Source organism: Aulonocara stuartgranti, assembly GCF_965226115.1.
Source record: "Aulonocara stuartgranti genome assembly, chromosome: 9".
Lineage (NCBI taxonomy): Eukaryota > Metazoa > Chordata > Actinopteri > Cichliformes > Cichlidae > Aulonocara > Aulonocara stuartgranti.
In genome coordinates this window covers 14874411-14896950 of record NC_138960.1, presented here as the reverse complement: position 1 = coordinate 14896950, position 22540 = coordinate 14874411, and the positions used below count along the sequence as shown (strand labels likewise).

Below are 22540 nucleotides of genomic sequence, written 5' to 3'. Positions count from 1 at the left end.
TTTAGAAAAAAGAAAAATAAATGGGAAATTACTTACTCACTTAAAATGAACCTAAATAAAAATGTGGCTGTACCTAATAAAGTGGCACTCACTGGTAGTACCAAGTTAGACCTTCTTTTGCCTTCAGATCTGTGGCATATCTGCTTCAAGGTTCGATGTGCTGTGCGTTCAGAGATGATCGTCTGCATGCCTTGATTTTAATGAGAAGTTATTTGATTTACTGTTGCCTTGTTAGCAACTTTAAGCAGTCTGGCCATTCTTCACTGACCTCTGGCATCAACATTTTCACCCAGAGAACTGCCTTTGACGGGATGTTTTCTGTTTTCCAGACCATTCTCTGTAAACCTTAGAGAGGATTTTGTAGGGGAATCCCAGTTGATCAGCAGTTTCTTAAACCAGCTTATCTGGCAACATCAACCATGACATAGTCACTGAAATCACCTTTTACACTATTCTCATGCTCAGTTCGAGTTACTGCCTTATGATTGGCTCATTTGATATTAGTATTAACAAGCAGCTGAGCTGGTGTCACTAATTAAGTGGCCAGCGAGAGTGGAGGGGATGTTTTTTTTGTTAGGTTTTCTTAATTTAGTAGTTTTAAATAATTTAGTAGTTTTAAACAACGAAAATTAATGCAATAACTAATGAAAAATACAAATTTGCATCACTGATGATTATTTTTCAAAGATAGTACAGATAATAAAATACCAGACTCAGGCACATTTTTTTGTCCAAAAAGCTGGTAAAATGTGTCACAACTAACAAAAATGTAAATATAATATGAAATATTTACAAAATTAATTAAATAATTATTTAATAATTTGCTCGCTGGTCATAATTAATTAAATATTTAAATTTTTTTTAGGCATGATACAACTGGGAGCTTAATAAATAAATACATACATAGTAAAGTTAATCATTTTCATGACTACTGTTACTGGAATACCGCTTTTATTTTGAAAAGATCACAATCAGACCGGAAGTATGGAGGAGTTCCGCGTTTAAAGCATAAAGCTAGCTTCAGACAGACTGAAGGAGCTCACTGTAGAAGAGGGTCTAACCGCTGGCTTGAAATCTAAAACATGCTGACTTTACTGGCGGAAATGTAAAGACTTTATTCGGAGAAGAGGCGACAGAAATAACCGTTAAAAGAAGGCCAGAACAGCTGAGGCGGTAAGTTAACTGATCAGATATGAAGCTAAGTTATGGAGCTGTGTTAAAGTTTCTGTTTTTAGAGTTTCGTTTTCAGCTGCTGTGAATTGTTATTGTTGGGACTTCAAGACGGTCAAAGTGACAAAAAAATCCACCGTCGGGTCCAGTTAATTTGATGTTTTACTGTACAGAAAGTAGCAGGGAGCGGATTTAAAGTGGCGACTGTGATGTGATACTGAACTGTTTACCTCTGAAACTATGATTAGCCTGGACTTTCCCATCAGATCACATGGTTTATTAAAAGTGAAATTATCAATTATAAAGGTCACCGATGACTGTTTGATTTACCTGAATGTTGATCCTTCCTGTTGTTATCCTTCCTCTGCCACTCGTGTCCTTTTTCAGTGTGGATTGGCCATTTTTGGATTGATTTTTAAAATAATAAACAAGGTTGCAAGTTTTGCACCTAGCTATTTTTTATTTTTTTTATTTAAGGATAAGTATTTGTTAAAGTATATTAAGTATTTAATCTATGAACACGTGGAAAAGTTGTGATCAGGCGTTAATACTATGTAGTTGAAGAACGTCTAAAAATCAGGTGGTAACTCAGGTAATCACTGTTATGAAACCATTGTGTTTGACTTCCGTGTATTGGGTCATTTCATCAAATTCCTTTTATTTGACCAGCTCACATAAAAAAATAAAATAAAAAAGAAACTATGGAGTGATGCCCTTCATAATAGGAGTTATGGGAAAGGTCAGAAAGTTCAGGTCCCTGCTGTTATTAGACTTCTCAAAAGTCATTTTTCAAGTGAAGACGAGGGCTCAACTTTTTAGGTGTTTTTATAGCATCATTTTTTGAGAGTCAATTTAAAATTTGTTATGTAGAAAACTACTTGACCTCGTTCCTACAGATGTTTTAGAGTAAATACCTGTTTTTGTGGCTCTCAGGTATGGAGTCTTGTTTTGCCACCATAATAAAGATTAATACTTACTATCTCAAAATTTCAATATCTAACCCAAATTTTTGACTTACAAGTGTTTTTTTTTGTTTTTGTTTTTTTTCACTGGCAGAAACAACTTTCTACTCTTATTCCTGATTTAGTTTTCTGTGGGGAACCTTTGTAGAGCTTTTGTATAATTTCAGTAATCTGCTGACATTTTTGGGTCCTTATATTGATGCTGTGGTAATGATTTATATATTATCTTTATTTATCCTGATTGTTATTGGTAAATACAAATCATCTATAAAAACTGCATGACTGAACTTTGACATAGTAGACACACCAATAAGCTGGACATCTTTAACCCTGCAGGAAAGCAGGGTAAGATAGACAGAAAACAGCCCGAGGCCTCAAACGGTCCCTGCATAACAACGTGGAATGAGGCGTGGCTGGAACCAGCAGGGGACCTGCTCTCCACCTGCAGACAGCCACACCTGCAAAGCTTTATTACAGTAGTTTACAGATCATATTTAATAATAAACTGAGTGTCTTGGTCATCTTAACAAAACGCTATCGGAATTTTGAGGTTTAATGTATTTTGAAATTTGGAGGTTACACTGTGAGTTTAGCTTTTTGATCTCCTCTGGCAGTCTTTGCTGAGTCTCGCCGCACATTAATGTGACTTTTATGTTTTCCTCTAATCAGTTATTTCTTTTACAAAAACCGTCTCACAGACCGAAAATAACAGCGAATTTGCAGTGATTTTCCAAACCAAATAAATCAGCTGATCCTCGATTTTGAAGCCCTGGAACGATCTCTAAAAAGTTCTCTTCTCTTTCTAACAGCAATGAGCAGCAGTCCTGCGTCCGTCCAGATGGACGAGGCCAGGAGAAGAGCCCAGTCTCTCCTTTCGTCCTCGGGTTCAGCTCAGGAAGTGAAGGCCGACGTTCAGACGATGGCCACTATCGAGCTGCCTCTGTCGGAGAAGTACCGCCACGTCTCAGCTGAGGTTATGCTGAAGGAGAACTCGGCAGGTCGTAACAAACAGGAGGTAATCTTTTCTCTTAAACGATCGCTTTAGTGCAGTTTGATGTAACATTTCTGTGTCTGTTTGATCCCCAAAGGTCTACTCAGTTTTTTTTTTTTATTAAGGAAAAAAGATTTTGTGACACTTATCTTTGATTTTTTTGGATGAAAACAAAGATGAAGATATCCACAGGGGAGTGAAAAATTATCTTCAGCACTGTGGCTTCTGTTAGTAAATTTGTTCCAATCTTAAACTGCTACAGTAGCTTTGCATCATTCATTATTCAAAATAATCCTTATGCATTTTACACTGGGACTTGACAGTTCATCCTCTGTCTGAAACGAGCTGTTAGCCCCTCCCCATTTATGTCAGCTTGTTTCTGTTTGGTTACCCCTCTGTAAAAGATTTTGAGAAGGCCGAATAGGGATTTCCCTCTCTATTATGTCACACAGAACCAGGAGCTTAAAATAAAGTCAGTGTTTGGAGCATTTTTCTTTTCTGTAATCAAGTTTGAGTATCGATATCATGGGATATAGCATAGCTTCAGCAGCAAAACTGCAACACTTCAATGTCTATGACATAGAGAAACAGAAACAAGTATTAGTATCCTGGATGCTTGTATTGTATTGCATAGTAATTCACAGGAGATATGAATAGGATAGGATATGAAAGCTCTTTTTTTAACCTGCATTTGATACCAGCCTCATCTGCTAGCTGTGATTCATTGTAACATTGTTGTTAACTAAATCATCACAAATAATTCATTTGGATGGAATAATGGAGGCAAACTGATTAACATCAATACTAATTTTTCTTCTCACCAGGTCCTGGAGTCTTTGAATCGATTCATCAAAGCCTTGAGCATCCTGGAGAAGTATGGCTGTAACCTGACCTCTCCCACCAGACCCAGATACTGGAGGAGTGTCAAGCACAACAATCCTGTTTTCAGGACTACAGTGGATGCCATCAAAGTGAGGAAAAAACTCCATCGTGTCCAAAGATTGTGCAGAAACTTTGACTGAGAACCTTTAAGTTTTGTTTAAAAGATTAGGATTGAAATGTGGGTTTTGGTCCACAGGGAGGCCGCAGAGTCCTCTATCTCTACGGTTACACTAACCAGCAGGTCGACGGCCTCAGCTTTCCCGACGAAGTCGAGGATCCGGATACTGAAAAAGTCGCAGCGGTGACGCTGGAGGTCATGACGCTACGCACGGAAGTGGATATGATAGTAAAGGTTTGTATCGACTCCTAAGCAGATCTGATCATCGGTAACATGTGCGTGCAGTTTTGATGTTCCATTTTCTTATGTTTGTTTGTTCAGGGCACTCATCCTCACCTAGAACACTTCAAAGAAATCATCCCATTCGTCATCCCAAAGGTGTGTACACGTTTCAAAAGGCTGTCGGCCGAAAAGTTCATTTAAGTTCATTAAAGATAAAAACAGGCTGAATTAAGATAATCTGTTTTTTAATGTTTGTCCTTTTCAGACTTCATTCGTTTTGTTTGTCATGCTGATATTTATTTATTTTTGTTAAGGCTCAGATGGTGACTGACTCTGTGGCTAAGCTTCCCGTAGAGGAAAAGAAGCAGCAGCAGCAGCAGCAGCAGGGGGACAAACCTCTGATCCTGCCTCTTCCTCCTAAACCTGCTCTGGTGCCAAAACCTTCAACAGGTCAGCTACTGCCACACCTGATGGCCTGGGAGTTTTTATTTTATTTATTTTTTCATTCCAGCAGTTTTTCTTCTTAACTCTTAACCAAATTAGTTCCTTCTTCATTTGATGCCACAAAGTTAAGAAGCTTTTTTAGAAACTTTGCTGTGCTCCGAAGCAATTTATAAACTTTGTATAGCATTTTTGAAGACGCACAGTTATGGTAAAATAAAAGTACACCCTCTTTCAGGTCTAAAGTTTCCATATCACGTATTACACTGCGTCATTACGTTAAGAACAAAAACAAGTATGGCTTATTTAGAAGGGTTGCCAGGAGAACGCCTCTTCTCTTTAAGAAGAACATGGCAAAGTTGAACACGTCTAAACAAACCACAGGACTCCTGGAACAATGTCCTTTGGACAGAGTGGGCCAAACTCAGCATATCAGCACAAACACCTCATGACACCTACCGGGCACAGTGGTGGAGAGGAGATGATTTTGGGATCTTGCAGACACTGAGTAAACCATGAACTCTTCAGTATACCAATGTATTTAAGAGTCAAATGTAAGGAATATCTTGTGGTGTTGTTTATCTGAGGATGTATTTAAATTTTGTGAAAAATGGCAACGACCTGATATGTTTTAAAAATGTGGTCTGTTTCGTGTTTGTCTCCAGGCTCTGCTGCAGTGAGCGGGTGCAGTTTGTGCGGCGGAGACGCGTCTCTGTTTTGCTCGTCATGTGACAATCCACATTTCTGCGACGCATGCGATGACCTCTTCCACCGACACCCCAACAGAGCCAGTCACAAGAGGGACAAATTACAGCAAACCAAACAAAGTAGGCCGAGTTACATCTGCAAAACAAAAGTCAAACCTCGGCTCTGCTTGTTTTTTGCTGCTTACTGTTTTAACTCTTCGTCTTTTTCTTGCAGACACCTGCACCATCTGTGGAATTTCTGCTGTCCATGCTCGTTGCGCCACATGCCTCCAGAGGTTGTGTCTGAAGTGCGACAAGCTGTACCACTCCCACCCTGATCGTAAAGGGCACAACAGGACCATTACTACACCTGCTAAAACATCCAGGTGAGAAGAGAAACCCACATTCAGCTCTTTATTTGGCAGCAGATCAAAGCCAGGAAGGACACAGGCTGGATTTGTTCACCATTTCCTTTGTTACAATAAAGGATCAACTTTGTTTGATCAAAACTCCAAAGGTTTTTGCTGAGAATCAAACACCAGGGTCTCTAGAGATCCCTGAAATGTCTTAACAATGTATTTTATCACATCTGGGGATCTGCAGCTGTGGAGGAAATGAAGATTAGCTGAAGACGTGTTCTTGTTAGGAGCTGAAAAAAAATGTTGTCCTTCTCCGCTGCTTTTCAGCCCGTCTCTGTCCCCGTGGGAGTGCTCTCACTGCACTACAGTGAACGAGATGCGAGCCGTTCTCTGCACGACCTGCGAACGGCCTCGACTCGCCACAGCTGTGTCCGCTGTTCTGGAAAGCACCATGTCACTTCCTGCATCGCCGAATGCAGGTAAGAGCAAAGGTTTACACACGCAGCAGGTTACAGGGTGTCTGTGAATTAACACATTTGCTTATAAAAGGCCCTATAGAGTTTAAAGTTCACTTGCTTATCCACCCTCTTTGTTATTTTAGAAAAAGGGGAAGATCCAAGTGTAAGAAAAAATGGTTGGAAATTGTTATTTATTATTATTGTTCTCTGTGGTTGAAACCAATTCCTAGAAGTTCCCACTAAGGACAGGAATCCCTGTTTTGAGGATGAATGAAACTTAAGATATAGCTTAAGATAAACATAGTATTTTTTGACTTATTTGCCCACACACTCAGGCAATATTTTTTAAAGGTATTTATAGTAAATTTCTGTATTTTAAAAGAGCTGAAACCTTTCAAAATTAACTAAAGCTTTCAAGAGAATAACATCAAACACTATGCGTTTGTGGTTAAAGAATTCATGCACTGCACTGCATGTAATACCAGGTTGTATCACTAGGGGGGTGCCAAGGGTCAAGGTCACCTTTCTTTTAAACTAGGGAGGTCATCAAGGTCACATCAGAGGAAATCTCTTAAATATGAGTGGGCAGCTGAAAAGAGATACACGCTGGTAACTGGTGCCCCCTGGTGGTGAAAGGAATAGTTCAAGCCTCAGGAAGTTTTGTCTTAAATTTTATTTAAGGTGCCATTAAGGTTGACTTAAAGGCTTAAGTTTAATTTTCAGACGCCCTGTGCCCTCGAGTTAAAGTAGAAATGCTTTTAACTTATTAAAAGCACCGAACTTTAACTTATTATGGAGGAAACATTTGTTTTTACATAAATATTCTGCATAATATGTTAAAGTTTGAAAACTATTTGATTTGAACTGAACTGTGTTGGTGCTCGTTCTCTCAGAGTGGCAGTGTAAGAGCTGCACTGTGATGAATCAGGGCAGCAGCATCCTCTGCGAGGTGTGTGAGCGCCCCCGTCTGGCCACTCGCCCTCCGGTCTCCTCTGACATGTCCATCCTCAGATCTCTGTCTGACGCAAAGGTTTGTCTCCTGCTGCTGATAACGCTACTAACCTGTTTCTTATTTTCTCAGTCTTTACTGTGCTGAGCGTTGGCACAGACTGAGACTACAGATTCCTGCTGAATGAAAACCTTTTCTGTTAGTCTTAGCTCTGCGGGGAACACATTTATCTACAGTCACTTGTTGTTGGGTTTTCAGTGAAGTAGAGAATTCATAAGAAGACCGATTAATGAAAAACATTAATTTGCTGTTAAATTATTCTGCTGATTAGATGTTTCTGAGATGTTTTTGGCTAACTCATGTTGTTGTTTCATCGTATGTACAATATATTTAGGTTTGACCTTGTTTGTAAGACATTCTACATCAGCGATCCCCAACCCCGGCCCACAGACCGGTACCAGTTACATGAGTTGTTTGGGCCCGGGTGTGAAATTTGTGTTTCAGGGTTTTTATCGTTAACTCAGTTTCCCTGGGTCTTTTCCCGTGTTGTAGTTGTGCGTCTTGTTTTGAAAGAAATATTTACATATTACCATAGCGACCAGAGAGGAGGATGTAGTTGGCGCATTTTAGGAGGACGCTGCTAATAAAGTTACACAATTACACAGTGAATTCTCATTTATTATTATATTTACAAAATACCACAGTTTTTGTCTTGGGCGTAAATATTGTCTGACATTAAACCGGTCTGTGGCGCAGAAAACGTTGGGGACCGCTGTTTTACATGGTAGCCTCTGTCTTACACCTGCTGTTCTTTAAGCTTAACAGCTGTACCTATCTCTAGATATAGTCAGTTTTTCTTGTATTAGTCAATAGACCAGGATCCATATTGTCATCATCATCATGGTCAGGATCATTATGACGTCCTGAATCACCACCTACCAATCAGATATCTAGACCTTGTCCACAGATAGTAGGAGGACTTAATCCTTTTTTTATAGCATTAAAGTCAAGTTTAAGCTACACATGAAAATATTACCATAATGTCAGACATAACTTAAAGCACGAATGCCATTCTCACTTGGATTACACTCAGGTTAGTTTAAGTGAGGATGGAGGTGTCCCAGCAAAGCCTTTGAAGTCATCAGTTTTTGTTAGTGTTTGCTTTACATGCTTTTCTTTCTTCTTCTAGCAGTGGACCTGCCAATTCTGCACCTTCGCTAACACCAAGGCCTCCACAGTGTGTGAGATGTGCAACATGTCCCCTAAAGATTCTGGTGGACTTTCTCTGCCCCAGTCTCTCCAGCAGACGCCGTGCGGACCTAAGGACCGGCCACAGCCGAAGCCCCGAGTCAACCTGGAGCTGAAGAGGCAGAAGACGATGAAAGAAGACGGGCTCGCTCTTGTCCGTCACATCAGAGTATGGCAAACGTTTCACACAGACTCACCTCAAAACATTTAAATGACATTTTTCAAAATAAATTACAATATTATAGAATTGAAACGCTGGAAAAGAGAAGATGCATTACGTTTCTCATTCACAGGAAGCAGAAAAGCGAGGCATTAGCCCAGAGGAGGTGTACGCCGCTCTGGGCGCGTGCGGTGGCAGCAACGTTAACCCCTGTGACTGGCTGACCTCAGAGCTGCCTCACCTGCTGGATGAAATCTGCGCCATGGCCGCCTCAGTCCAACTGAACTACAAAATGGGGCGTGTCGGGACGCAGCCCGTGCTGGAGAGAGACGGAGGCGAGTCCGAGAAGAGCGGTCCGACCTCCATAGGTGACAGCATGAAGCTGTCCAGAGCTGAGGCCAAGCTGGCGTGGCTGAAAACAGGAGGAGAAACCGACAAAGCCGTGAGAGAGCTGCTGAGAGACCGCAAAGAAAAGGTGGGACAATTAAAAGGACATTAAAGTTTTAAATACATATTTATTGTTAAAAGAAAGTATGAACTTTTCTTCCTTCTATCTCAAAAAGGACTCTTTTTATTTTTAACCTTCATACTGCAAATATTTTGTGAATTACGACAGAAAATTGTTTCTTTTGATTTAAGAAAATCATTTGACACACCTCAAAATCCAAAAACGTCTGTTTGCTTTTCTCCACAACATGTGGTTGGTTATAACTTAAACTTCACAGGGATTAAAATGAAAATGTAAAAAATCCAAGTTGTTGCTGGGAACTTCCCAGTTTTCACTACACTGCTGGGACCTCTCACCTGTTGTTTGGTGAGATTCAAACCTCTTTACTGGTGAAAGAGCAAATGCCTGTTTTTAATATTGTTTATCAGCAGTGTAAAGACTCTTGATGTGAGTCTTTTATGTTCACTGCAGCCATTTAAAGTGATTCCTTTGTTTCATTGTTTTGTTTTTGTTGTTCCTGCTGGGTGAAGATGAAGGAGCTTCACTCTCTGGGCTTCCAAGATGTGGCCCAATGCGAGGAGGCCCTGCGGCAGAGTGGAGGTGAGATGCAGGGGGCTTTGTCTCTGCTTCAGCGCCCCCTGCTGGAAGCTTTCCACCAGCGAATCTGGACAGCCCAGCCCGAGCCGCCGATTGATCCCGCACACCCAGACAAACAGGTTTGACTAGAAAGAGATTTTTGTTTTGACGTGTATCTTTTTCATTTTAACATAAACCTCTGTGCTGACCTGGCTTGCTCCCTTCAGAGGACGTGCAGGCGGCTGCTGGCATTGTATGACCTGCCCAGCTGGGGGCGCTGCGAGCTCGTCCTGTCGCTGCTCCAAGAGCCGGGTGTCAGCTACTCCCTGGAGGATGTGGTGCAAGCCGTGAAGGAGTCACATGACAGAGATTTTATCAGGCGTCTCCTCAACAACGAGTGCCCCATCTGTCTGAGCATCTTCCCCCGCAGCAAGGTGGGTCATCGGGGAGAGCGATCTGTTTCCGCAGCAACCAGTTATGTTTAATGCACAGCTCTTAAAGTCTCTTTCTTTTCCCCTTGGTACTCCAGATGCAGTCTCTAACGTCCTGTCAGTGCTCGGTGTGCCTCGAATGCTTCAAGGCCCACTTTACCATCGCCGTGAGAGACAAACACATCCGAGACATGGTGTGTCCCAGCTGCTGCGAACCCGACATCAACGACCCAGAGAAGCTGGACAGCTACTTCTCCACGCTGGATATACAGGTGAACTCAGAGGAAATGTGCCGGAAACGTTAACGTGAAAAGTCCTAAATAGGATTTTTAACAAGAGACACCAGATGCATCTTTAAACAGGTCATTTATTTTTGTTACAAATACATGACACAGAGCATATTTAAAGTAATAAAAGGCATTTCTGAGCAACACTTTAGCTCAGTGGATGAGCAAGAGACCACGTGCCACATGGCACTAGTGCAGCAGTCCGGATTCAAATTCCCTCCCCACGCCTGTGAAAAGCTGTTTTCACACGTTCACTGAGCCCTGAACTCTTCTAGATATTTCCTGTTGGAGGCGCATGTGCATCATATCACATAATAAACACTTTGACCTGCACTCTCTCTGCTACAAAGTCTGTGCCGTGTCCTTTTGTGTTGTTGTGAGAGAAGCACAGGGGATAATGGCCGCTTGAATTAGTAGTAAAGTGGGTGTCCTGCCTCTCTCAGCTCCAGCTGCCTTTGCCTAAACCTCAGAGTATTTCCACAGACGACAACATGCCTGATGTGAATTGTCTCCTGCTACATGTGAGAAATAACTACAGACAAAGTCTCAATCATATTTCCCAAAGCCTAAACAGATGTGCAATATAAACAGCTGTATAAACAGATTAAGCGTACTATAATTATTTACTCACGAACTGCAGCTTGAACATCTTTTCCTGACTGTATGCAAGGCTGTGGGGAACACTTCAGGGGCTTTTAGTGTCGTCTGCAGATACAAGGGCCAAGATTTCAGTTTGCATCTGATTCTCCATGTGATCATAAGTACTTATGAAGAAATTATGAAACTGGGGTTATTTGTGGGTTGATGGGAGAATGGAGCTTTGTTTCAGCTATTAAGACAGAATTTGATCTGTAAACAGATTTTTAGCTCTTTAAGATATTCTTAGAAGATGCTGTGGATTGTAATCATGCATGATAATTGCATTTATCTCAACATAGTCATTTTTAAACAGGGTGAAGTGCTCAGAGGGGGAAGATGTTTTGTTTAAAGTGCACAAAATGACATTAAACTAGTATCAAAACCTGCAGCTGTTTTTCGTCTTATAATAACGACGCGGCGACGCCTCGTGTCGTGTTTTGTTTTCCAGCTGAGGGACTGCCTGGAGCCTGAGGTGTACGACTTGTTCCACAAAAAGCTGACCGAGCACGCTCTCATGAAAGACCCCAAGTTCATGTGGTGCTGTCATGTGAGTTCACCGTAACGCAGTCTGCTTGTTCGCCCCTGTCGTTTAATCTTCTTAACAATCAGATTTCCACCCTGTAATTTGCATTCCATAGTTTTCATACAACACATAATTTGGGTTATTTTAAGCTCCGTCTTTGAAGCCTGGATTTTATTGACAGTGTAACCAGACAAGGACAGACAATCCTTGAACGCACCTCAGAGTCAAAATAATCTAGTTTTATCCTGTAGTTGTAGCAGTTGTTTGAAATTTATATATGGAGTTAGATTAAGTAAAGAAACAAACTAATTTTCTTGAAAACATTAAAAGAATAAGGAATTAGGAACTTTGGATGTTAGTGCTGTAGATTACAGTTGTTTTTTTTGTTGTTGTTTTAGAAAATTATTTAAAACCAAGCAGAGATCTTTTAGCCTTTTCTAATAGGGATTTTTAGCTTTATTGCATTTCTCTTTCCTGTCTTTCTCAGTGCACGTCTGGGTTTATCAACGAGGGAGACCAACTGAAGGTCACATGCCTGTCTTGCCACAAGAGTTTTTGTGCTCAGTGCAAGAAACCTGTGAGTATAATCTGAAATATTTTCCGTTGTGCATGGGAGCTGTCTATCTTATCTTACATTTGATTAAAAATAAGGAAGAGGTCTCAGAAGTTTCCACATGCAACCTTGAAACTTTGCCACTTCAGTACAGGAAGCACTCAAATCATTAACCCCTTCTCTGGTCACAGTGGGAACCTCAGCACCAGGATGTGTCCTGCGAGCAGTTCCAACTGTGGAAGAGGGAGAATGACCCGGAATACCAGAGACAGGGACTGGCTGGCTATCTGAGAGACAACGGAATTAGTAAGGCTTGCCAGAGACTCGACCTAAAACCACAACCACAAGTTTCATTTCCATGTTTGGCTCCTCTGTTTGTACATCAGTCAGCTTCCCTCACCACACACAGACACACAGTTTGAATGTGTGCTTTCATCTGTGCCAATTGTTCCTGTTTTCGCTCTTATCTCATCTTCCTGCAGCATGTCCTCACTGCAGGTTCCAGTACGCTCTGACGAAGGGCGGCTGCATGCACTTCAGCTGCTCGCAGTGCAGGTACCAGTTCTGCAGTGGCTGCAACAACCCCTACCACAAGGTGAGGGTGAATTATAGGATGAATGTTTGTATGGTAGACAGCCCCCTTTTTCTTTGTCATATCAGTGGCATGTAGGCTTGAGCTCCAATTCTCCATAATATCACAGCTCTAGAAAGAGGGCTGAGCCTGTTGGGAGGATGTGCTTTGTATGAGACAAGCTGCAGGTTGCAGTCTCATTTGTTTCAGGACACATCCTCTGGTTCATTCTTCATCTTCTAATGTCTGGAAAATTCATACAATTTGGTTTAAGACTGATATATTTAGACAAATATTACACATCTTAAAGTGTTGCAATTTTTAGTTAAAAGTGTAACATTTTCTTTAACCTGACTAAAACCTGCTGCTCCTTTTTTTGCAGACTAAATGTAAGCCTGACTGCTCTCTCAATTGCTTGCACGCTCATCACCCTCGAGACTGCCTCTTCTATCTTAGAGACTGGGAGCCTCCCAGACTACAGGCGTTTCTACAGGTGAGACGCTCACGTATGTATGTTTCTTTGCATTGTTTGCATTATTTGCATTGCTGATTGTTGTACAGGAAGCTGCAGCCGACCTACGTGGATTACATATCAGCTGACAGCTGTGCCGCTGAATCCACCTGGCTCCACTCTCTAAAATATCCTGCTCCACCTGTCCTCTCACAGCTGAGCTAAAAACCACAAACCACACATGTATTTTCTTCTGCTGTTCACCCAGTAAATTGTTTTTATTTTAAACTGTTGCTTTCCATGAGAGATGGTTCAGTTCCTGTGTTACCTGAAGCAGATGGCAGTCGGCCATGAGCTGAAGCAGACAGCGGGCGAGAAATGTTTGTTCATACTGACAGGAATCACAGAGCGCTTTACAGGAAATAATCTGAGACAATGCAGAGTTTAAAGAATTGAAATGCATTGCAGAAACTTATAGTAAGGGAAACAGAATCAAAATGCAGAGTATGAACTGCAGAAAAGCAGAAACTGCCACAAAACATGTGACTTAGCTGACCTTTAGGAGGCCTCTGGGTCAGCTGACCTCAGGTGAATATTTTAAAAGAGCTCAATTTCACTTTCTTAAAGCTGCACTGGAACAGGAAGCCGGCGAGTGGTGGATCTGGTGTGAGACCCAGTAGTGAGCCTAGCAGCAGCATATTAAATGACCTGCAGGTGATCCAGGGCAGATTAACCAGAAAAAACGTTGATATTCGAAATGGAATATAAAAGCCACTGAGGTGTTCGTTGGCAGGGGTGACACGACGCCACTGTTATGAATGAAACTTGTCACAGTCTAATAACTCCAGCCGTACTCATCCTGTCTGTTTAACATATTATTGCACTGCCATCACTTGTATTTGTTGTTCCACAGTCTCTTTATCAACGTCATTCATCACAACAGCGCAGCGGTCACAATCTGTTTGCTTCTTCCGACCAATAACACCGGGCGCTAATTACATGTGTCTACCTTAAATACAGTCCCATAAACACACCATACTATAAAGTGACCCTTAGTAGCACACATAAGGCAACAACACAAAAAATGTCTCCCACAACAATATTTAAACATTTCTCGTTTTTTTTTTTTTACCCTGACTCCAGCTCATATCTCACTACCAGTGGGATTTAAGTAAAGTCGAGCAGCGTCTTTCATACAGATGCTGAAAGTAAAGCTGTTAATAGATGATAAATGTTATCAAAGAAATCATGAGGAGAAGAAGTGAATAAACAAAAGGACCGGTGAGGAAATGCTTCGTCTTGGGCTCTCGCGATGATCAGGAGAAAGAGGTTTTGGAATAGTTAAGTTTGTGTTATTGTGACTTTGTCCCACAGAACCACAGATAGTTTTCTGGCTTCAAAGAGGTCCATTTTCTTTTTAGTGTGCTCTCCCCGCAAACCAGCTTACACCTTTACAGCTTAATTATTATTATTGTTTGAGCAGCTCTGTGTACTCTGTCAATGTAAACCACATTATCCAATTTTCTAAATGTATTTCTAATATAATGCACTTTGACAAAATAATGTAATATCAGCTGTGTTGGAATGAAGATATTTAAGGTCATCTGGAGGATAAACTGACTGGCAGTGAAAAAAAGGGAAAATGATTTGGTTGTAAAGGATAAAACAAAATGTCCTTGTGTTCATACAGTCCACCATGCCAGATATAGTAAATAGAGCCTATGTCCTGTTGTAAATAGAACTTTGTTTGTGCTTGGTGTGTCCCCTCCCCTTTGAGTCACCAGGGATTTGGCCTTTTGACAAATAACAACACAAGTTTTATTTTGTGATTTATCCTCACTAATAACTCGTCTCTTTGCGGCTCTATTATATTTATAAGTAAGAGGTGGATGGTATGTGAGGGTTTGTTTAAACCTGATGAGCTCGTCCCCGATCTAAATGTAAAGAGCGTGTTTATTGATCTGTTTTTCTGCCCTTAGAGGAGCGGTGTGGAGTTCAACACGGATCCCTCTAATGGAGCTCAGACCGGTAAAACAGTTTTTTGTGTTAATGGGAATCCTGGCATGACTGAACAATTTCTGAAAATTAAGTGGTCGGATTTGCTTTTCAGGATGTTTAGAGAAGCGAAGTCGGATGCTGAGCATTTCATTTCTCATTTGTGCAAAACAAAAACAAACTTTGGCAATAAAAGCATTAAAAGAAAAATAAATGCATTCACCTTTATTCATGCATATCCAGTTCACAACAATAGTTGTGAGGGAGTGTTTTATATTTTACCATAGACTTTACGATATTAGAGAGTCAATCAGAACAATCGGAAGATCCTCTTTGAGCAGCATTTAGTGACAGCGGGGAGGAAGAATATTCTTTAAACAGGAAGACACAGTGCAGGGCAGCCATCTGCTGCAACCATAGAGAAACAACGGAGAAAAGAAACTGAGTGACATGCTGCAATAGCATCAGGCTGTTTATAGGCTCAGGGTGCGAGGGACTTCCCACAATGCACTAAGGGACGGTTCAGGGTCACCTGATTCAGCCCTTATTATAAGCTTTATCATAAAGAAAAGAGTCTAGTCTTAAAAGTAGAGAGGGTGTCTGTTTCTTAGATCTTTGAAAATCGATAGCAGTGTATTTGTTTATGATAATATCTGAAAATTGAGCTCTGTAAATAAATACTGCGCTACATGGATAAAAGTACTGGGCCTGCTATACACCAAACAGGAGCTGTTATGAAGCTGCTGGTGCACAGCGTTTGTGCTGCTGTTAATGGCGGGGGAGGTTTGCAGCTCGGCAGCTATGCCTCAGCACATGGTGTAATCCGCTCTTTAACGGTCAGGCCCGACACCAGGCCGAGTCGCTGAGGTGCCTAAATGCTTCCTCTTCAATCGGATTGTGTAATATTTCAGAGGGAAGACATTTCACAAACAGACTTGCTGCTGTGGTGGCATCCTGTTGCATTACCACACTCAAGCTCCTCAGAGCGAGCCATTCCTTCCTAAGCGTTTGTAAAGGCAGACTACATGGTGAAGTGTTTGATTTTACACACCTGTGGCTCAATACTTTGGTCCATATGGTGTTTCATCACCCTCATAGTAATGATGATAATGTTGCTCATATTCAGTAAATAAGGAGTTTAGACATAAGAAATATTTAAATGGATACAAGATTACAGCTGATGTTTAGGAATGATGTAATATGACAGTGATGTTGTTAAGGGGCTGTTAGTTCTAGTGTCCATGCGTAGGAATGCAGGTGGTATTTAATAAATGAGCTCTAGCATGAATTCACTGACTGTTTGTTGTTTTGTGGTTTTTATATACATTTTAATTGACTTTGTGTTTTTGGTGCAGATGAATGTGGTGTGATGGAGCAGAAGGATGAAGGCGGTCAGCAGGTGGATTCACCGTGTGGCATCAAAACACAGCCGGGACAAGCTGGACTCTGCGAGTGAGTGAATCTGTGTTTCCACGTCCGCTTCCTTTTACAGTTTTTCATGCATCTTAATTGCTTCGATGGAAGTTTCAAATTAGAACGCCACTCACAGCGCTCTTAGGCTAATTCCTGTTTCAACATATTCGATTTTCTCAATATGTTTGTACGCGCTGCTGTTGTTTCTACACATGAAGATGTTTTGTCATTGTTGTGGTTGCGGTTCTCATGTGATTTCCACAGCTCATCAAAACCTGTATACTGTCCTGCATTGACCTGTTGTGTTCAAAGAGTCAAAGCCTGTCAGTGGTGACGGTGAAGCTTCCCATCAAATAGAAGCATGTGCTCTCAGTCTTGTGTCACATGTGCATGTTATAGCACTGCTGATTACACATAATTGTATACTGTACATATATGGAGTATGGTTTTATTCTACTAGGCAGTTGTTGGTGTGTATTTTTTCTTTGTCCGTACCCTGAAGCTTGTAGCATCACAGGTGATTTGTGACACAGGGGGAAGTGATCGAGATACTTAAATGGGAGTTTTGATGACTGAGGGCCAGCATAAACATAAAGGTTCAATCAGCACTAAAGATTTATATATATTTTTTGTCATGTGTAGAGATAAGCATCACATTGAATCGGGTGTATTTTTTCTAACTCCAGCACAAAGGCAGCGGCTCTTATTTCCCTTCATGCCCAGTTTGCTGTTTGTAAGGATGAATGTTTATGCTGTGATTTGCACTTCTGTGCTGGTTTATAGTTTTTCATTTAGCACTGCAGTATGTTAGCATGAATGGAACCGAGGCTGAATAAGATGTCGTTTCTTTGTTTGTAGCCAGCAGGGACACACATTGAGAGTTTAATAAAACTTGAAGACTCCCTCATCGTGTAACCTCTGACACTCTTCAAGTCCCAGTTTGTCCAAATTGGGGTTTTTTTCTGGTTGCTGGTTTTTTTTCCACTCCTGTCGAATCTTCTTTTTAAACCAGCAATTTGCACGTGGGAGAAACGCTAGTAATGTTTGCTTTTGCTCCCACTGTGATCTGTCTGACCTCATGATAGAAATATGTGACTCTTCAGTGGCTCCATTATGTTCAGCTGTGCCTTTGTCTGGTGGTGTGTTGTGACATCTTAAAGAATTTCCGCTCAAAACAGCTGCCTGCTGCAGCAGAAACATCCCTCCAAGAGTGATGACATAGAGCTAAACAATGAAGTCCCTAAAAAGCTTCCAATTCAACTTCTAGTTCAAGTTGAGGTTCAACTGTAAAAGAAGTTTTAATGTTGTTTTATGGAAACAGTCTGCGACATTTGAGACGGCGATAAATCATACACACAGGTGCAGAAACGTCTTAACTTCTGTCAGAGAGATTATCAGGGTTCACATTCAAGAAATCCAGCAGATCCGGAAAGACAGGATGATGCTGGAATTTCTTTTCTTGCATTATTCAGTCACTTCAGCCTCTTCAGATGAACCACTACGTACGCAGGTCCTCCCCAACACTGAAACATTTTACAAATTCCAATACATACCATACTGATTTACTGTAATCTCATTAGAAGACGGTAAACTGAGACGAGTTCAGGAACAAAGACGCCGTAAAAGAATTCATCACCACACCAGGTATCTGCTCAGAGCTGCCAGGAACTGGCTAACATCAGCTTTTTCCTTTTAAAACCCAAAGTATGATTCAGAGAGTAAATCAGGTCAGGCAAGAAGACACACCAGTTTGAACTGTTTAGGTTCACTGTCACGGCAACATTTGTGGCAGCAGTTTCCAAAGAAAAGGGCCACTCTGCACTGCCTGCTCAAGCAGACTCAGCTGAACGGCAGCTTGTGAGTAAAGTGGTGGTCAGATAGTTTCCTCACATGTTGGTCAAGACCCAACACAGAGTCAATACTGGGATTGTTCAGGTTCAGTCGTTTCCAACACACCGCCTAAAAATCAAAATCAAATATTGCAGGTGAATCTGTGCCTCCTTTGATGAAGATAACTTCTAAGATTCATGTGTGTTCCCACAGTAAGCACTACAGGGAGTACCTGGTGAGCCTGATAAACGCTCACTCTCTGGACCCGGCTCTGATCTACGACCTCAACGAGGTGATTCGGGCCTGTGAGAGGTACCAGGTGGACGTACAGCGAGGAGAGGGCGAGGAGGACAACGCTTACCAAGCTCGACTGCTCAAGGTGGGACGCCGATGAATGTATTCATGCACACAGACAAAGAGAGTTCAGTAGGACTGGGCACTTTGGATAATTCAGGGGAAAATAAAGAAACGATGACCAAACCAAACCAAAAAATGTCCTATAATTACTCTGAGAATGTCAATAAAAGCAATAACAACTAAAAGAAAAGAGAAAAAGGGGATTTAAAAAAATAATTAAAATAAAAATTTCTACCCTAACCTACGGTCATTATCTCTGGGTAGTGACTGAAAGAATGAGGGCTCTCCATAGAGACAGAATGAGGAGCTCGGTTTGAGCATGCCCTACCAGGAGGACGCCCCAGGGCCAGACCCAGGACCAGCTGCACAGATCATCTCTGTTGGCTAGCTTGGGAACGACTCGGTGTCCGCCAAGTCTGGTTGGATGGAAAGTAAAGATAGTATAAATACAGTATGAGAAAATATAATTAAATATAAAATATATATGTAATGCAATGCTAGATAAACATAGCTGATTTGAAAATAGCTTATAAGAGAACCAGAAAAAATCCATCAAACTTAACTTATAATTCATATAAAAAAATACATCAAATAAATAAATGAATGAATATGAGTGAATGAGGCTAAAATCAAGTTTATTTATAAAATGTTCACAGTAAAATAAAATTACAGATGACCAAGAAAAATTAAAATCAGCTACAATAATAAAACATCCAGCATTACTTTATGTATTTAAAACATTGATTAACCAATAAAAATTACTACAATCATCTTTAAGTACACTAACAATGTGAAAAACATTAGGAGCCACTAAAAATATAAAAAATAAATCTTGGAAAAAGTATATTTAAAAAACCAAAACATGATAAAATAGAATTCAAAGGTACAATACACTTTACCAAGTAAAAACAAAACACCGGAATAAAAATATGACTCATAAAAATTCAAAACAAACTCCAACATGGACACAAAGTTACTAAAAATATGTGATCATGGGGAGTCACACGGCATCTGTCCTTAAAAAGAAAGCAGAAATGAATTTAAGGAAACTGCCTGTCAAAGCAAGTCATATGTTTCTTCTGCTGTTCGAAGGCCACTCTCCACAGAAACCTTTACAAATAATTACTCTTTCTTAATTGGTTGAGATCATGTAGCTGATTTCTGTTCTCCCCACAGAAACTGATGGAGGTTCCTCTTGGAGAAAAAGTTCCTCGAAACAAATGAAGACTTCCAGACTTTTTTCCACCCAGATCCACATCAGAGGAGTGTACTATGAAGCACGCTCAACAAAGCTGGGCTTTCTCCGCTTTAGCTGGCTTGACAAAACCTAAAATCCCAGTCAGAGATAACTGCTGCTTCTCAACTTTCTCTGTTAATGGAAGCTTTCTGGTCTGGGCTCACATTAAAGGTGGTGTTTGACGCATTATTTCACAAGATGATTGAATGCCATTTACGTCAATCAGAGGTCACTGAGAGAGATGAATGATATATTTTAAAAGAAAATGAAGCCAAAGATGAGTGCCACAGAAAGCTTTTAGCCTTGCCTAGAAAACCTCAATTTTAACGTGACAGTAGCAGATGAGAGCTTCTTCTCGAATGATCAAACCAGACAGTTTGTAGCATGTGACCGATCGCGGACTGAAAACTGGCAGCACAGCAGCTGATCATATGAAGGAAACTAAAGCTGTAATCTTAGAGAAATATGAACAGGTTAAACACAGAAAACAGACTCAGTAATGCTCCATCATCGGGATACAATAAATATAAATGAAATATAAATATTCCATTAATTCAACAGGCTTTGTCGTTTAATTCAGACTGAATACAGAATAATAAAACTGCTGTAAAACTCCAGGAAACGGAGAAAAAAAGCTACAAATAAAGTTTCTCCTAAAAATCTGCATTTAATGATTGATGCTTATTATTTATACTGTCACTAAAAACACTGAGCTCCACGGGGAATGGATGCACTGTTTCAGGTGATTTCATATGTGCTTTGGTGTAGCTGCAGCATAAATTACCATGGCGATGTAGCCCTGTAAGAAGAACAGCAAGGTTTAAAGCTGACGTTAACTCCATAAGCAGAGTCCTGCTTTCCATAGAACAGGACCAGGTTGCCTTAAGCATTAGTTACCATGGTGATCTAGCAGGTTAAACTGAGCCTGTGGTCACTGAGGTAGAGCAGGTGTGTGTGTGTGTGTGTGTGTGTGTGTGTGTGTTAGAATAAAAGCGCTGTATGAATGTATGTGCTTGTAGTGAATGAGGCTTGTAGTAAAAAGCACTTTGAGGGTTCATGTTCATTTAAGAGATCCACCTTCATCACAGTGAAAACTCTGACTTAAAGCTCGCCATGCCCAACTAACCAGTTTATCTCTTTGTAGTACACCTCTCTATATTCAGACTGTTTTTAATTAGCATGTTTATTTTATTTTAAATGTATTGGAAATTTGTTGTTTTATTTTGAAGGAGATAAACCTTTGGAATGGGTTTTTAAAAAAATCATTCATTTGTGATTTTCTTTTGCTCTCACGTCTGGTGCCTTTTAGGTAGCAGTGATGCACAAATTTTAAGATTTGAAAGGAAATAATTTGTGGTGTGGAGCTGGCTCTTGATGTAATAAACTCTCAGTTTGATTTATCCAGTTAAAAAAATGGAAACGTCTGTTTCAGAATAAATGTACGTTTATTAACCAAAATGGTTTTTTGGGGTTTTTTTTGTTTTTTCAATCTTTAACATTTTGTCTGAGAGTTTCTAGTTTTTTCTGCTTTATAACCGATGGGTGGAGATGAGGTTGAAAATCATCTCAATAAATAGAATGATTATTTTAACAAAAGTGGAGTTACTGATGTCCTTTGTTTTGACAGATTTTGTGGTGTTTTCATTAATACAGTTAATTTAGCCAAATGTGACTTTTAAAGTGTTGTTTTTAATGATAATTTAAATGTTACATTTGTGAACAATAAGATTACAGGTTAGTGTAAAGAAATGATACAAACTTGTGTAAGGAGAGGAGATTTCCTCTTTTTCCTGAATGCATCAGCACCGCTACTTAGAAACCCTGTAGGCGAAAGCAAAACTGTTATCAAATAAAACATTTAATTAATTCTGTATCAAAGAAAAAAGTCCAAGCTAAAACTTTAAGTTCACACAAAAAAGAACTTTTTAAATTTAAAATGTAAAGTACATCTTATGTTAGTTATTATTCTGTGATTGTATTTCAGTGAGATTCATTTGTTTTACTTTAAGGATAAGGAAAACCATTCAGAGGGTTTAAAGAACATTTACTTGAATTTAAACACACTACAGTGAATTGATGGTTTGGAGATTTAGTATTTTCTTATTAAAAGGACCTGAAGGTAAGGAAAAAAGGCACAAGAATAAAGAATAAATTAATCATTCAGTCAAAAAAACATCATTGAACATTTATAGAATCTCTGCTGTTAGTATATATATATATATATTGATCCGGTGTAACATTATGATCACCTGCTTAATATTGTGTTGGTCCCCATGTTGCTACCAACTGTTCAGTCCATGGATCGGACTTGTTTGTCCAGCACGTCCCACACGTACCTGATTGGATCGAGATCTGGGAAATTTGGAAGTCGAGTCAACACCTCAAACTTGTTGCTGTGCTTCTCGAACCATTCCTGAACCATTTTTTGCTTTGTAGCAGTTACAATGCTGAAAGAGACCACAGCAGAGGTGGGATCAAGTCATTGTTTTGCAAGTCTTAAGTAAGTCTCAAGTCTTTATCCTCAAGTCTCAAGTCAAGTCTCAAGTAATGTCAGGCAAGTCAGAGTCGAGTCTCAAGTCACTG

General features: G+C 40.3%; 1 protein-coding gene across 2 annotated transcripts; it reads left to right on the top strand.

Annotated features, from left to right (window-relative positions):
• The first annotated feature begins 982 nt into the window (after positions 1 to 982).
• Positions 983 to 21415, top strand: LOC309714815 (E3 ubiquitin-protein ligase RNF31-like). Of its 2 annotated transcripts, none has more exons than XM_082547514.1 (24): positions 983 to 1173; positions 2942 to 3147; positions 3948 to 4094; positions 4202 to 4357; positions 4445 to 4501; positions 4660 to 4795; positions 5452 to 5613; positions 5708 to 5858; positions 6159 to 6310; positions 7183 to 7319; positions 8431 to 8655; positions 8780 to 9121; positions 9625 to 9810; positions 9898 to 10104; positions 10200 to 10373; positions 11476 to 11574; positions 12038 to 12127; positions 12295 to 12409; positions 12586 to 12698; positions 13057 to 13167; positions 15105 to 15153; positions 16476 to 16572; positions 18577 to 18742; positions 19897 to 21415. In XM_082547514.1, exons 2-24 carry the CDS (start codon positions 2944 to 2946, stop codon positions 19942 to 19944), a joined length of 3324 nt encoding a protein of 1107 aa, XP_082403640.1. In that variant the 5' UTR covers positions 983 to 1173; positions 2942 to 2943; the 3' UTR covers positions 19945 to 21415. The 2 variants fall into 2 exon arrangements, with proteins under 2 accessions (XP_082403640.1, XP_082403639.1); XM_082547513.1 differs by having other exon boundaries at positions 8428 to 8655.
• The last annotated feature ends 1125 nt before the right edge of the window (positions 21416 to 22540 follow it).